The following is a 17,917-nucleotide window of genomic DNA, read 5'->3' on the forward strand; positions in this document are numbered from 1 at the left end:
ACCAGCGATTAATGAGCAGCAGAGCACAACGTATGTTACAAGTTCGTCCCGAGTTAGAAAATCTTGCGATATTACAAGTTCACCGCACAAAGGTCAGCTCATGCTGCAGAAATCAGAAAATGCCACTACCGCCTCAAAGAAAAGGGCAAGTGGGGAAACCAAAATGAGGATGACGAAGATGATAAGTGTCTCCGTTGTGCAGGCCTTTCCTCGGATGACCGACAGGATAACTGGATATGGTGTTGGTAATGTTTGAAGCGGGCACACACTGCTTGTGCTTCCGCCAGATGCCTCTGCGAAATGTATGCGGGGAAAGAAAACACGAACAAAAAAATTGCTCAAACATAACAGTAAGCATATGTAACCTTGTCGTGTTTTGACCCCAGAACGTTGAGTATGTGCACTCATCCATCCTGTTGAATAAATGCATTATTCTGTGTAATTGTCTGCAGCTGTAGTTATTTATGTATTTACCTTAGAAATCCAAACCCATATTAGGGATCCCATTTCCATCATTTTAAAAGCGGGCGAGTTGGCCGTACGGTAAGGAGCGCGCAGCTGTGAGCTTGCATCCGGGAGATAGTGGGTTCGAACCCCAATGTCGACAGCCCTGAAGATGGTTTTCCGTGGTTTCCCATTCTCACACCAGGCAAATGCTAAGGCTGTACCGTAACTAAGGCCACGGCCGCTTCCATCCACTCCTAGGCCTTTCCTATTCCATCGTCGCCATAAGACCTATCTGTGTCGGTGCGACGAAAAGCACTAGCAAAAAAAATTTAAAAAGAGTCATAATTAGAAATGTGCATTTTATGAATATGAATTAAACTCTACAATGTAGAGAAATAGTTACAAAGCAATCTATACTATTCATAGATACGAATCTATGATAACATTTAAAGTAGTCAATAAAAAAATGCTGGGGCTGTACCTTAATTAAGGCCACTGCCGCTTCCTTCCCACTCCTAGGCCTATCCCATCGTCACCATAAGACCTATCTGTGTCGGTGCGACGTAAAGCAACTTCCCTCTAAGTAATACAAGATAATTATCTCTTATTGTCCTTTCTTTACAATTTGCTTTACGTCGCATCAACACAGATAGGCCTTATGGCGGCTTGGGGCAGGAAAGGGCTTGGAGTGGGAAGGAAGCTATATTGAGGGAGGCAGATATACAGTACATATCGTCACTGAACGGGCGCTCTTGAGTTGTGTACCTTTAGTGACGGGTTTAGGGTTTTTAATTACGTGGGCCCACAACTGGAACAGATATCATCGGACTTCTTCTTTTTTTTTTTTTTTTTGCTAGTTGCTTTACGTCGCTCCGACACAGATAGGTCTTATCGCGACGATGGGATAGGAAAGGACTAAGAGTTGGAAGGAAGCGGCTGTGGCCTTATTCGAACCCACTATCTCCCGGATGCAAGCTCACAGCCACGTACCCCTGACCGCACGGCCAACTCGACGGGTACCATTGGACTTCAAACGATCTTGTATACATACTTCATTTTCAAGTTAGTAAGGGCAGTCCCACAGAAACTAGTAGCGGTAGCTGGCCATTATGGCATAGAAATGAACTAATTTAAAGTTTCCTGCGCCTGTATGGAGACTGTCTTCGCAACACCGACCCTGAACGTGAATATGGTTCCATAAATTAATATTTATGAATATATCCTCTTGTAGCGATGGCTTCGAAGCCAAAATATAAGCAGTTTTATTCCACGTTTAAATTCACGGATTAATTACATATTTGAAAATACAAGTGTGTACTAAAACTTTCTTCAGCTTATCCCAGGTATTTCCGGGGTCGCTGGAGCCCCCGCAAGCTCATCTTGGTTTATGCCGGAGGTTTAAGACCGGATGCCCTTTCTGATGCCACGTGATTCATGAGATAAAAATCTCCACTCATGATCGACCGGGATTCGAACCTCAGGCTTCCGGGCGGGAACCCAACAGCAAAGCCACTGGGCTAATCACGCCTCCCATGAAAATACGAGCACGTAGTACTACAGCACCGAAATACTTCAACGAATCACAATGTTCTTAGAATAGCAAAAGTTGGCCAAGCAGAAAACACGAAACTAGGTAAACAAACAGCACACGCATTAAATACACGGGGCTATTGACCACGATGTTCCAAAGCTCTCACATGAAGGAAAAATAATAGGAAACTAGACACGCAAGACTTTCATTAGAAGAAACATTGCACAAAAATGAAATATACAGGGACGAACTGAAAATTAAAGGAACTGGGGAAGAACAATAAAGTTAACAACAGAACACACAAGTGTTGCATAATATGAGGACAAAATCCGAAGAGATTTTTTCATGATGCCAACTGAAAACTCAAAAGACCCTGAAATGACCAAAACGAACAATAACATCACTGCAATGGAATTTCAACGAGATGCATAGCACCTGCAAACTCAACTTCTCTAGGAATACTTTACGGAAGTTCCGACCCTGTTGTGAGAACCAATCGTTCTCAGGGTCATCGCATTACCGTCTAGTGTCACTTTTCCAACGTTTTGACCTGGATGTCATCTAAGAAGCCTTTTGTAACCCAAGTAGGTCCACCTAGCTAGAGGATGGTTTCCGTACACAACACTATTGGGGCAAGAGCAACCCAATCCGGGCGAAGGCATATCCTGCATGGTTAACCACACCGCACTTCTCATCGTGTCATCAATTTACTGTTTGCTCAAAGCTCATCTCAAGAAAAACATCAGCAGAGTTTCAGTACGAATAGCAGGTAATTATAAACAAGTGAACATAAAGATCCTGGTATTCACATGGAAGGTGTGAAATGCCATAATAAGAGCAACTTACAGCAACATTTCCGAATGTATTCAAGGTATAAACGATTTTGACACGATACTCATACGGCTTTTATATACCACACAGGAACATATAGAATGACAGTACATGAGATAACTATCCAACTTATACTATTTCCAGCCACGGAGCAACATCCTGCAGACCCACCTCCTTGAATGCAATGGTCTCGCTATAAATTAAATCACATGAAATAATTGCAATAGGATATTAAAATAAATAAATAAATAAATAAATAAATAAATAAATAAATAAATAAATAAATAAATATACATATCAATAAATAACAATTCTAGCGAGAAGGTACTACCACTTAAATTGCAATAGTTTATCGCAAGAAGAGACAGTTCAACGCTGAATAGCACTGCCAGAAATATGGAGACACCATTTCATATTACTGTTTTATTCAGACCTTTCTTGAATTACATACAAATGACCAATTGGTACCTAATTCTACATTATATCATACAGCACATTTCTACAGCTTAATATGACACATATTCTTATTCTTATGCTTATTATTATTATTATTATTATTATTATTATTATTATTATTATTATTATTATTATTATTATTATTATTGAAGCCTCCGTGGCTCAGGCGGCAGCGCGCCGGTCTCTCACCTCTGGATACCGTGGTTCAAATCCCGGCCACTCCATGTGAGATTTATGCTGGACAAAGCGGAAGCGGGTCAGGTTTTTCTCCGGGCACTCCGGTTTTCCCTGTCATCTTTCATTCCAGCAACACTCTCCATTAACATTTAATTTCATCTGTCAGTAATTTATCATTGCCCCAGAGGAGTGCGACAGACTTCGGCAGCTGGCACATTTCCTATCCTCACCGCTAGATGTGGACTTCATTCATTCCATCCCTGACCCAGTCGAATAACTGGAAACAGGCTTTGGATTGTTACTATTACTATTATTATTATTATTATTATTATTATTATTATTATTATTATTATTATTATTATTATTATTATACGTCCCCGTAACCTCTAATATACTTCAAATACATTCTAATATTTTTAGTACAATATAACAGGAAATTTATATGGAAATGCTCATGCATTCAAGCCACAATGAATAAGTAGCCCAAACGTAGTAGTAGTAGTAGTAGTAGTAGTAGTAGTAGTAGTAGTAGTAGTGGCTTTACGTCCCAGTAACTGCTTCACGGTTTTCGAAGATGCCATGGTACCGGAATTTTGTCCCGCAAGAGTTCTTTTACGTGCCAGTAAATCTACCGACAGGAGGCTGACGTACCTGAGCACCTTTAAATACGATCGGACTGAGCCGGGATCGAACCTGCCAAGTTGGGGTCAGAAAGCCACCGCCTCAATCGTCTGAGCCACTCAACCTGACGGTGGTGGTGGTGGTGGTGGTAGTAGTAGTAGTAGTAGTAGTAGTAATAATAGTAGTAGTATAAAAGAGGAAGAGAGTATCTATCCCTTCCAGAGAGTTTTATCGCATTTTTAATGAATGTAACGCGGCTAACGTGTTACAACTTACGGTGCTGCACACACATCCCGGTTCATTCCGATTACAGCTAACCCAGCTCATCCGCCAGAGTGCAGATGTTAAAGAGAAAGGAGGGAGTTAAACTTGTTCGAGGTAAGAGAAATATGGGGAGGAAGTAAAATTACCACCGTTTTATTGTCTCTCACAGGCAATGTACTATCTAATCGCATTTGTAACAGCACATATTGTTCTGCAGTACTAATTCGTAAAAGTAACAAATGGTGTATCGTTTATTACTTGTGCTTATTATTGCATGGAAACACAGCACATGACATCGCCCAAGCTCAAGGGAAAAGATGTTCTGAATTATTTCAGCGAGTTGTGAAACAACGAATTCATGGAACATTATTTAACAGCCACGACATTTGTTTCCAAGAACATGGTGATGCTGATTAATTTTCGGATCGTACGGCAACTTTGATCCATCAGAAACGAAACTAAGAATTTAGCATTTAAAAAATTAAAATGAGTATTTTCTAGCATTATTACAATTAGCATTAGACATTTTGTAGCGTTTTACGATGGAAATTATATTTTCGAATGTAGAATTGGATGTTAAACTATCAACTGCTGGATTTTATAGATTTTCCGGTTTAAATTCAAGAAAACAACTTAATGGAACATACAAAATTGAAGTTAAATTGTGAACATTAACAAATATGTTAACTGGTACGGAGCTACTCACATATAAAATATACCTACATGCATTTAGATACCAAAATTCGAAGCAATAAACAATATTTTATTTTGGCATTTGAACACATCCTAAAAGTTTAACAGAAATTATTTCAATTTTCAAGGTTGTTCGTTAGCGACTTTTATACCGAACCATCTTGGTATTCATAAAGTGTCGCAAAATCAGCCAACATGTTACGATCATGTGGAAATAGCTCCACCACCAGAGGCAGAACCTACTAATTGCGTTCAGAATTGCAGTAGAATAGCGGAGAATAAGAAAAATGTAATTTCGGAGGAAATACACACATTTCGCATTTTATCACGGTTTAAAAATCCGCAATATTTCACGTAATAGTCTTTTAAACGACAAGTACACTTTTACAGCTTTTGACCACATTTTGCATTTATCACGATTGTGAAAATCTACCATCTCTAAATTATCAGTCTCGTGTAACTGCGTGTACAGAAACCATCTGACAGTTTGTTCTTGTAGGGTATGCGGTAGTGGAAACTGAATCATCTCAACAAAGGATTGAGGAATTTGTCGTCTAATGACCCGAGTTAACTCTGAAGGAAAAATACAACTGATAAATTATTACGTACAGATGGAAGGAAACAAATCGTTTACAGAGAGACAAAAGAGACATGAACAGCCTTAATCACGCTGGAAATTTCCGCACTTCCGTACTTCACCATGATGGGATCGGACCCGATCATGGCTCGGAAGATGATTTATGTGGTTTCCCATTATTAATTCTACGGCTAAATCCTTCCCTGTCCTAAACCTTTTCTATCATATAGTCAACGGAAACCTACCTGAGTTAGATTCCTCCTCCTGTTCTTTTCCTTCTTATTCCTGTCCTTCTCCCAAATACCTGGGGTCGGCACTTTGTACAGATATAGCCCACTTGTACGGTCGGATGCCTTTCCTGACGCCATCCCTAAGCTGAGGATATATTAAACTACGGCACGTTTCTATGGTGGTATGTAGTACGATGCACTGTAGGCCTAGATGTGTATTACGACGAACACTAACACCCAGCTCCGAGCTAGAGGAATTAATCAGATACGGTTAAAATCCCCGGGCCGGCCAGCAATCGAACCCAGGGTCCTCTGAACCAAAGGCTACTACGCTTACCGAAAATCTGAGTTAGAGCGACATAAAAACAACAACAAAAGTAGGAAAAATGTATTCTTCTGCCCCACCTTCCCCACATGCTTCAGGCGTAAAATAATGAAAAACGGAGACGGGATCTAACAGTATCGTTTTATGTGGTAATCACAATGTACCTTCCCCCGCAGAGCATGAGAGGTTACTGTACCGGGAGGTACACCCCAACGGCGCGCATTTAAATCTAGCGCCTGAAAGAACTCTACTGGTGAAACAGTGAAATTTAAACTAGGCCAACTTATAAATTTACTCAGAAGATGTCACCACTAAAATATGATGTAATTTTGTTATTGTGAAGTTTCCTGAACTGACTGTATTTCTACTTGTTTTGTTTGCCATTCATCAAAAAGTTTGGACATTCTTCCATAGATGTCCTTACTAAAAACTATGCTCATGCACCCTGGTGCGAAGCGAAAGAACTTTTGATTTAAAGGAGTTTGGTATTCACAAGTTTTTTTCTAATTGATGTTAATTTATTTTTGGGTTGGCAATATTTATCTTTTCCTTCCGCCAGTTTTTAATCCAGCCAATCCCTAATTTCTGTAATTAATTTTCTACCAATCACAGTCTTGTTCTTCGATTTTGACTGTAACTTTGAAAGTAGCCAATAAACATGAGAGGGTGTGGCTAATTTAATCTTGAATGGTCTCGAACTTTCCCCGAAGGTTTATATACTGAGGATTGTCACGTCTCTTGCCCAATTGATCGTCATCTCACTGAGTGTGTGTGTCAAGCAGGAGGCGGGAGGCCTCTTCGTCAGCTGCTAGAACTTCTACAAGGTAATGGCCATATAACATCTTTTTCTTTCTTTTTTTGCTAGCTCCGCAGTTTAACCCGAGGGAAAGGTCCGAATCATCCATTACGTAACCTTCTTTTCTAAAAATGTAACTTTCTGCCGGCTAATGTAATAACTTCATTAAATCAACTGTAAATCGGGGATAGAGAGTGATGTACCCTCTCGAGCTCCCATTCATCTTGGTTTGAGGTGCAACACTTTTGTTTCTGCAATGTATTAAAGTTATTTCCATGCGAGCAACCTCAGTAGTTTGGGAAAAGCCCCTGTTTCGTCGGCCAAGCGCCTTATAGGTTTTCAAATTTGTGGAGCTCATTCTTCGACTCCATTCAAATTGTACTCGGGCCGTTTATTTAACCTGTTCTTTTTCACTAAGGCCCTGTAGGTTGGGTACTATATACCCCTGTGTAATTAGATTTATATTTGTAAATAGTGCCTTGTGAGGCCAGTGATTATTAGATTTTCATGCTATGTTGCCTTGAGTATGCCTCTGGGAGGCTTGATATTGTAAATTACGGAGCAAGTGCTCCATGTATTAGGGGATTTCTGCCCTTGTAAAATTGGACTCTTTTGTAAATTTGAGCTAGGAGCTCAGGAAGAGTAAAGTGAGGGCTTGAAGCCCACGATCTGTTTACACCACCAATTTTGTCGTTCAGAGACCTGTTTAATGTTGGCTACTTGTACCTGTAAATTGTGAAATTTTGAATTTTGAAAATATAACTTTCAGTTTAAGTTTTAATTAATTTTGACATTGTAGTTAGACCCATTCACCCCAGCACCTTCTTTCACCTCTGCGATCCACAAATACCCCGGAACAGTTACAATAACAGTGTTGCCATTATGAAATTTTTCAATGAGTCAACAAGTAAAGAATAACGTCGCCAAGAGCTCCTCACAAAATATTACTTCAGAAACTGCATTTGAACTTCTCAAATAACGAAAAATGTTTGGAGATACGATACTATCACACATGAATGACGTTTAACTTCCACAATTCGGAAGTGCATTGACAGGTAAGGATTGAGTAGCAGCAGCATACGAATAAGGGCTAATATAGGAATAAATATCACACAAGAACTACCAATGAACACACTTCCATGGAGAGGTCATGCGATGCTGATGGATGAAGAATATTATCAAACTCATAGGCTTTAGAAAAATACAGTTGAGAGTCGGCACAACCTTTTCACCAGTTAATGACACTTTTCTCAATTTTGTTCCGAGTTACATTTGACTGACTGGAAAAAAAATCCACACAGTTGGAAGCACTTATGTCTATATTGATTTCTTCTCGTTTTCAGTGCAATATTTTGGTTTTTTGTAAGAGATTCTAGATAATGACTGACTATTTAGATTGAGAGTTTACTGCTCAACATATTTCTGCACAAAATGAGAGTAAAACAAAATGTAAGTTAAATGTGCCTTCAGCAAGCTATATTTTTTTTACATAAGGCTTATCAATTTGAATTAACGGTAACATGCAGTTTTAAACGTTTAAAGCAGGGTTATCGAGCCTTAAAACCAGAATGAGGGGATTCGCTATTTATCCAGCAACGAGTGGTTTAATGACAGGTAAGATCTCAACAATCTCGAGTTATTTCCCTGATGCTGTATTACGTCAAACTTTGTAGTCTTAAATCTGTGTCTCTTAACAATATGGTGGTTGCATTATACTCTTCTGGTTGTTGGGATGATAAAATGGACTGTATGTTGAGTGGTAGTTGGAAGTTCAATGAAAGTAAAGTTATGAATTGTTTCCGCTGTACAATAAATTATGACATGAGACACGAGGTCAGCGATTGTTTGACGGTCATAGGAACAGTAAGGCGAGTCAGTCCATATTATCAACTACAGTGGTTCTCAAACCGTCTCCGACTCCATAAAAACATACAATCTCCCGATAATCTGACTTTAGACCAGACGTAAGCGAGCCATCAATCGAGTTCAGTTCGATTGAAGTATTAAAAAAGAAGAGCTTCATTGAGAAGGAACAATAAACAAAAGGCAGAGAGGGGGAAAGGCTATAGTTTTATGAAACGTCTGCGTTTGCTAATATAACAATCCTGAAGTGTACGCAGAAATACTTTTTTCCCATTATGAATTCAATTTCTCTCTCTTCTGATTGAAAACTTATGGAGAAGTGCCAAGACTCGTATCCCAGAGAACGTCAATGAATCCGTGATAATTTTCTCTTCTTTACGGTCCATTGCTGATAAGAAGCTAGTGGGGAGATCCAAGCCTCGTCTCCCCCTCACGCACCTAAAGCAGGTCTCGTCCTCTAGGGAAGAGATGTAATTAATTTACTGTGACAAAGGCTTTGCGACACTAAGCTCTGATCAAGAAAACTTTACCCTCAAGCTTTAAAAATTACGTGAACAATTGAAAGAAAATGACGCGGAAAGAACACGCATAAAGGAGGGGTTGGTAAGGGAGAAAGCACTTGTATAGACGACTTAAAATTATCGGCCTTAAGCCAATATGTTTCCGAAGTAAGAGTATTTCCTAAAATTGACACATCTGAGGTAGCAACAAAATTCCTTCAATAACTATTACAGCCTAACCCAATATTCTCTTAATAAGGACACGGAATCACAATTAAATACAGTTTTTCGTGACAACGTCTCCGCTATAACACAGTACAAGTAAGCGGCCATCGTCAGCGGGAGAACGCCCTAATCTCAGACATCTTCCGACAGTTCCCTTTTCTCATCATTTGACAAAGACGGAATAAGTCTCCTTTCGAATTATCGATGCGACCAACTTAAGAGTTACGTTTTTGCTCCCATAAAAAGCAGCCGAAAATAGGCATCAACCAATGTGATATTCGAACTCACTCAAGAGTGAGGACTGTAAACTAGGAATTTTTAGTTATCTTGTCTAAACTGTCAACTGAAGGGTTCAGAACCATAGTCCGCCAAGTGCCATTAAAAACAAATGGAGAAAATTACGGTTAAAGTTTAGAACAACTACAATTCACAGGAACAGATTATATGCACATTGCAATTACGATGTCCATTATTCCACTAACAACTTGCTAGTGAGCCGACTCCACAAGATACTGTAATGTACATCATTTTGACCCGGATACACCTCAATATTGCAAATATTTACACAACTCACGGTTAACTGGAGGTACGAATGGAATGATTGAAACGAAATCACCAAAACGCTTTTGCTAGCTTAGAGAGACCTGTGTAACCAGGACTTAGCACCCACGGTGAAGGTGAGAATGATACCTTTAAAAAAGGCCTGTCCTTAAGAAGGTGAATCATCAAGGATTTTTTTCTTGAATTCCGTTAAGGGTGTACCGGAACTTAAGTGATTCACTAGGCCGGAGCGAAACCACCTAATTTTGAGCCACTGAACCCTTTTTCTTTTGCTAGTGGATCGAACCTGCTAAGTTGGGGTCAGTAGGCTAGCGTCTCAACCGTCTGAGCCACTCAGCCCGGCTGTATGTATGTATGTATGTATGTATGTATGTATGTATGTATGTATGTATGTATGTATGTATGTATGTATGTATGAATGCGCATTACGAGAATGGCTGAACAAAATTTAACATATGAAGAGTTTTTGACTGTTCAGAACTGTTCAAAACCAGGATTCAGCAGAGAAAGGGAGACTTGAAGGAAATCATATGAACTGGTGAAAGGTAGTTGCGCAATGAGAAAAGTGAACCGAAACTATCGTTCAAGAATTCATTAAATGAAGATGTGGGTTAAAAAAATATATAAGTTACATTGGGGTATACTATTTATTTATTTATTTATTTAGGTCTCTAGCAGTGGCGAAGTTAGGGCTCGTGGCCCACTGTTACACTTAACCACATAATTACAATAAATAACTACTATTATTGAATTAGATGCGTAAACAAGATAATAAGTGAATTCTCAAGTATCTGTTATTAGCGATCCTATCGGTAAGTACTATATAACAGAGTTATATCAGGCAAATGCTGGGGCTGTAAGTTAAGGCCACGGCCGCTTCCTTCCCACTCCTAGCCCTTTCCCGTCCCACCGTCGCCATAAGACATCGGTCGGTGCGATGTAAAGCGAACTGTAAAAAGGAGTTGTAGAGAATACGAGAGTTCAAAAACAATCATTAGCTTTTTCTTTGCGCACTGCCGAATGAGTTGAGCCCAGCCATGTGGAGGCTGAGTAGGAATGGCAAATTTTGACCTCTCCTGTTCAGTAATACTATGGCTAGTGTCATTGTTCATATGAGTGCGCCTTGATGTCAGGAATTTGTGGTTAATCGTCTTCCACATTCGGAGAGTTCTGCGAGGCCAACAAACACATTGCCGTCGAATGGTTGGTCTTATTCTGCCCACCACAGGTATCAGAGTACATGCAGTTATCTGAGTTATGCATGGATCCGAACTGGTCAGATACTTGTAGAAATAGGAACTGACATCGTTAGCACACCTTACAGCAAATGATTAGTCCCACAGGAAACTGTGAGCCTGACCGAGGACTGGGAGTGTAAACGCCTACAGTTGACCTTGTAAACTGCTATGAATGTGTTGACTACAGGTGTCAGAAGACCACTGTTGCGTGTCCAAAGCTGAGGTCTTTGTAGAATCAACTTTTAATATCTGTTTGTGCATGTCTTACGCCTCGGTAAGCTAAATCCACTTCTATATACGATCTTCCAATTCCTTCTCCAGATTTGTTTGTGAAGATTACAAACATTCAACGAGTTTGTCACACTACTGACATGTATCATTCTTTGCTCTCTCTATGGACGAATTCAAATTGTGGAATTGTTCTCATAAAATTTTCTGTTTACTGGATGTTCTGCTTTGTTAGACTAGTATTATCTTCTTTCCTGGTGAATTAACGTCGCACCAACACATCCAAGGCATTGTAGTAGTCATACAGCGCACCCAGGGTCTAGTATTGTGGCAGGTATTTCCTACTTGAGTCCTTTCTTGAATAGGACTAACGGTTTTTCATAACTTGATACAGAAAGCAGATAATCACGAACATATTGTTTCACACATTCTGTTATTTTGTTCAGAGGGGTTATTTTCACACGAACATCTCCAGCAGGCAGTTCATAATGATCTGCACGTTCTTTATCACCATCTCATCACACTTGTCCGACTCACTTAATGCTGTAACGAACCAAACTTTGCACACCGTACGATAAATAATTGTTGTTTGTCTACAATGGCATTCCCCAGATCATTTGTTCTTGGTCTGAAGACTTCTTCGGAGCTATTTCTAGTAAATTTACAGTGTACGTAACTCTTCTTTTTATTCGTTATCCCCTAGTTCCCAATAACTTTAGAAAATGTATCTACTTCTCGTGTTACACGTTTATTGCATTTCCTTCTGCACCGACTTAATGGTCCACACTTCATTTTCGGTGCAATGTTTCCCATTTAAGTTTCATGTTCTACTCCTCTGTTTATTTACCATCCCCTCTCTTCCTAACTGGCCTAGTAGGTTTGAACTTGCGTTTCTTGCCTTCCTGCTGGCATGAGCTGTTGCTGGAACAACTATCTAACGCTGAAATGGTTCTGATTGTAGCCGACTTAAGGTTTTCGTTTTACCCGAAATTCAAGTTCAGATTCCCCGCCTGTTACGGCATTTCGGTAGTTACCTGATCCGAATCTAAATCTTCTGTAATTGCTGCAGAGTCCTGTGGAGTTGGATCTGAAGTTTGAGTCTTACTCTGAATACTATATCTCTTTTCTGGAAGATTTTTTTTTTCCTTGGACCCGGACACAACTGTTATATGCACAGTCGGTACTGGTATGAGATGGTGAGCCAGATTCAAAATGGGGTCGACATCGCTGTCTTCAGAATTCAAAATATCTACTTACGTTGCTCATATCCTGCAGACGAGGTTGATTCACTCTAATCTAAAAACGAACAGAAACAAAATCTTAGAAAACGTCTCAAAGTCCCTCAGCTGTAAAAATTAATGTAATTCAACAAAATGTAAATATTTTCAATTAAAATAAGGAATTATATTATGCTGCAAATAACGGGATTGTAACTTGATTCAGAAATACGAGATATTAGTTCCAATATGCTAATACTGTATTAGGAAGATGTACTGACATGAAACTTTCACTATTATACAACCCGACATAATACATTTTCTTTGTCTTTCCTTTCTACTTTGTTCGCGGTTTAACGTCGCACCAACACAGAGAGAAGGTTTTCGTCGATGCAAGGATGGAAAGGGCTAAGTCTGGGATAGTAGCAACCGTGGCATTAGTTAAGGTACAACTCCAACACTTGCCTGAAGCAAAAGTGAAAAACCAAGGAAAAACATCTTTATGGCTGCCGACGGCAGAGATTGAACCCACAATCTCCTGATTGTAAGCTCACTACTACGTGACCAAACCGCGAAGACAACTCGCTCGGTAATACAGGTTTGATTCACTTAGGATATTTCAACATTACCAGCAAGTGTTATAACACACTATAATATCCTACTTACGGGGAAAAATGGAATTCGACGTTACAACACTAGCAAAAAAGGAGAACCGAAGTGCTGTTTCGTCTGATGTAACCGGGCGAGTTGGCCGTGCGGTTAGGGTCGCGCAGCTGTGAGCTTGCATCCGGCAGGTAGTGGGTTCGAACCCCACTGTCGGCAGCCCTGAAGATGGTTTTCCGTGGTTTTCCATTTTCACACCAGGCAAATGCCGGGGCTGTAACTTAATTAAGGCCACGGTCGCTTCTTTCCCACTCCTAGGCCTTTCCTATCCCATCGTCGCCATAAGACCTATCCTGTGTCGGTGCGACGTAAAGCAAATAGCAAAAAAAAATTGATGTGCAAATGCCACGGTTTTAACAGAACCAAGAGTTCCGTAATATTCCCGTAAATACTTTGTATCACGTACCATTTAATCTACTGTTATACAGAGTGTATCCGGGATGATGTTACAAACTTTCAGATATAATAGAGGACGGCAAATGAATCAATTTGAGACAAGGAACCGTAGTCCGGAAACGTTAGAGTCAAAAGTTATTAATAATCCAAGTTGTTTAACGTCCGTCCTTAACAGACGCCGGGGTATTGGAAATTCGTCCCGCAGTAGTCCTTTAACGTGCCGGAAGCCAACGATTTGGTGTTGTCACACTGCAACACCCTTAAAAGCCACCAACCTCAGTCGGGTTTGAACCCGTTAACTTGAAATTAGTAGACCAACGCCGTATCCACTACACCACTGCGGTCGGCAGTCAAAAGCTAAAGCAAAAATACGTCGGATACCTCCGACTGTACTATACACTACATGTGCTAAGAGTACAACAGGGAAAACAATCCTGACGAGCAGAAGAGGGTAGGATAACTCAACGACTCCAATGCACATGACGTACTGGGTAGTGACGTGATCGGTGTGCGATGCCTGTACTGTTCTGTTTACGAGTTGAAGTGGTACGTTGATCAGCCCTCTCCAAATGAAGTTGTAACGGAACATGCAGATATGGTGTTCGTGTATGGGCAAGCAAATGGAAGCAGCAGCGAAGTCGAACGGTTGGACAGGACCAAATATCCACGTAGAAGACATCCAGCTCACACCATGTTTCCACGACTGTTCCAACGATTAAGTGAAAAGGGGCCATTGGTACCACAGTACAATGACCGAGGATAACGACGAATTCCACTGACTCCCGAATTAGAAGCAATGTTTGCTCGCGTGGATGAGGTGCCTGCAATCAGCATTGAAATGAATGTTTCGCATATGATTGTATGGCGAGTATTACGTGAAATGCAGCTACACCACTACCATCCACAGAAAGTGCAGGCTTTGTGTCCTGCTGACTTCGCACCTCGAGTCGTGTTCACCCAATGGGTCTTGCAGCGCCTTGCAGTCGATTCTTACTTTCCTGTGCACGTGCTTTTCACAGATGAAGCCTGTTTCACCAGAGACGGAATGCTTAAGTCACAATATTCATATCTGGGCCGATGAGAATCCCCACGCTACAGTTGTGAAGAGCCATCAGCACAAACTTTCAGTCAACGTGTGGGCAGGCATAGTCAGTGATTACGTAGCAGGACCGTTTCTACTTCCTCCCTGACCGGGCGAGTTGGCCGTGCGCGTAGAGGCGCGCGGCTGTTAGCTTGCATCCGGGAGATAGTAGGTTCGAATCCCACTATCGGCAGCCCTGAAGATGGTTTCCCGTGGTTTCCCATTTTCACACCAGGCAAATGCTGGGGCTGTACCTTAATTAAGGCCACGGCCGCTTCCTTCCAACTCCTAGCCTTATCCCATCGTCGCCATAAGACCTATCTGTGTCGGTGCGACGTAAAGCCCCTAGCAAAAAAACTTCCTCCCTGCCTAAATGCAGCAGTGTACACAGTGGTGCTCAGAGATGCACAACCCACGTTCCTAGAACACAGCCCACTTGCCCTTCGTCAATGGATGTGATTCCAACATGATGGAGCCCCACCCCACTTTGGACTGAGGGTTCGTGAACACCTGGGTCAGACGTTCCCTGCAAAGTGGATAGGACGAGCAGGACTTGTTTCATGGCCCGCTCGTTCACCTGATCTCATCCCACTTGATTTGTTCTTGTGGGACCATATGAAAAGCCTTGTGTATGAGAAACCTGTCGAGACTGAAGAGGATCTCTTTTTTTATTTTCTTTACGTCGCACCGACACAGATATATCTTATGGCGACGATGGGATAGGAAAAGCCTAGGGGAGGAAAGGAAGCGGCCGTGACCGTCATTAACGTACAGCCCCAGCATTCGCCTGGTGCGAAAATGGAAAACCACGTAAAACCATCTTCAGGGCTGCCGACAGTGGGGCTCGAACCCACTATATCCCAGATGCAAGCTCAAAGTTGCGCGCCCCTGACCGCACGGCCAACTCGCCCGGTAAGAAGGGAATCTCTTGGAAAGAAATCTCGCTGCCTGCAATGCTGTTCACACGACACCGAGGATATTTGAACGGGTACGACAGAACTTTCTGCGACGAAGCCATGTCTGCATTGACGCAGTGGGACGCCATTTCGAACATTTGTTGTAAATCGAGCAGCTTGTGAAACTTGTGCAGGTAAATGGACTTAAATGAGTAGAATTTTGCTTAACTTTCGACTCAATCGTTTCCGGAATATGGTTCCTCATCTCAAATTGATCCATTTGCTGTCCTCCATCATCCCTGAAAGTTTGTAACATCATCACGAATATACCCTGTACATCTTTTGGGTGTAAGTACCCTTAAAAACCCAGTTATACTGGGATTTTATCGCGCAACCATGAGAATAGAAAACGAGTGCCTCAACCTACTGCACTAAACACAGACAGACAGGTTTAGTCACATCAATGCCTAGAACGCTACGTTGTGAATTTTATCTTCATCATGGTTATTCCTAAATTTTATTGACAGATACACAAGCGTATTTGATCTTGAGTAAGTTCTTAATAATTTCACACACTCACAGATGACAAAACTGCATTGTCGTGTCTGAAAACACCCCATCTGCACTGCCGTAATATGCTTAAAACCGCTATGCGTGCATGACGCTGAACGGAAATAAGCTACACTATCTGATCACAGGTATTCGTACACCTTCCTCAAACTGAAGACAGAGTGTCCTGGTAAGGTACTCTCTAATAGTCGATATTAATATGATGTTCCATCTTTTGCCCTTATCATAGCCCTGACTCTGTTGGAGAAACATTCCAACCGCCATCAGAACGTTTCATGGGAATGGCATCCCTTTATTATTTTTCGAAGAACCGTAGCCAAAGCACGTGTTCATGATGGACGTTGGGTCTGGAACCAAGTCGCCGTAACCCCCCCCCCCCCCCCTCCACGCGTGTTCTATTGAGTTCAGGTCGGGTCTTTGGGCGGGCCAGTCCACTTACCTGTTTGCTCCGTTCCAGTGTCCCGTAGCAGCGCTCATTACAGCACACCAGGCGGCGCTTTTTATTAAGAGGGCAAATAATTGGTTTAATTCTTTTTAATTCCAAACGCACGGTCATGGCACTGGCTGTACTTTGCGTAGCACTTGGAAATTCCCTGGTGATTTTTTCTACATACAACCGACGATTTTCTCGCACCACACTCTTTAAAGTTCGTGGTCACTGGATGTCGGTATATCTGGCCGAACAGTTCGTGGTTGCGCTGTGGTTGTACCTTCACGTTTCCGCTTTACAATTACATCACTGACAGTCGATCTGGGTACATTCGTAAGGAAAAAATGTAAATCTTTCTTGCTTATAGCAACCAATGATTACCGCACTTTGAAAAATCACTAGGCTCACCTGAACTACCTATGTTGCTGTTCCGTAGTCGCACTGAGGAATACAGTATCTTTTTATATCGGTAGGATGCGTCATTTGTTGTTGCTTGCTAGTGTACAGCGGTGTCTGGATACTTTAGATCTGATAGTGTATAAAAGACTACAATCGCATTACACCAGCAACACCAAATCTGTGAGGGCTTTCAACAGAAGAGAAATGTGATTTACTGTGGGAAATATTTACAGCCGAAGGTGACCGACCGTGCTGGGTTACATTAGCATAAAGTGGCATATACCTCACCATCACAAGCTTAGAATACCAGATGATCAAAAAGAGATAAGTCAAAATATGTAAGTACTCTGCTTTTCACGCGCAGCAGACGTCATTTATGAATTTGACCAAGGAAGCTCAACTTCATCACAAAGGAGAACGATACACTTATCCCGTTTGGACCAGTCTTTAGGGAATGTAGTGCACGACAGAGCCAACAACAACAACAACAACAACAACAAAATCAAATACTTGCTTATTTCTGACTTATCCTCTTTATCATGCGCAGTCACAAACTGCTACTAACACGCATCATTTATTTTGAAGACAATACATTTCGTCAAAAAGATTTTGGGTACATAAGTTCCTCTAATATAATATCGACTACATAATTCGATACTCAAATTCTACCAAAAGATTGTTACGATATCATTATTACCATAG

General features: G+C 41.2%; 1 protein-coding gene across 4 annotated transcripts in view; it reads right to left on the reverse strand.

Moving 5' to 3' along the window:
• Positions 1 to 17,917, reverse strand: part of LOC136863053 (E3 ubiquitin-protein ligase RNF220) — a 252,399-nt gene that overhangs the window by 89,821 nt on the left and 144,661 nt on the right. The window contains exon 4 of one of the 4 annotated variants that reach the window (XM_067139382.2): positions 10,748 to 12,859. The exons of the other annotated variants lie outside the window; for them this stretch is intronic. Coding sequence (XP_066995483.1) covers positions 12,855 to 12,859 — 5 coding nt within the window. The 3' untranslated portion in view covers positions 10,748 to 12,854. Of the gene's footprint in view, positions 1 to 10,747; positions 12,860 to 17,917 lie in introns of those variants that run through there. 4 annotated transcript variants of the gene reach the window in all.

This window comes from Anabrus simplex, chromosome 2 (assembly GCF_040414725.1).
Source record: "Anabrus simplex isolate iqAnaSimp1 chromosome 2, ASM4041472v1, whole genome shotgun sequence".
In the NCBI taxonomy this organism is placed as follows: domain Eukaryota; kingdom Metazoa; phylum Arthropoda; class Insecta; order Orthoptera; family Tettigoniidae; genus Anabrus; species Anabrus simplex.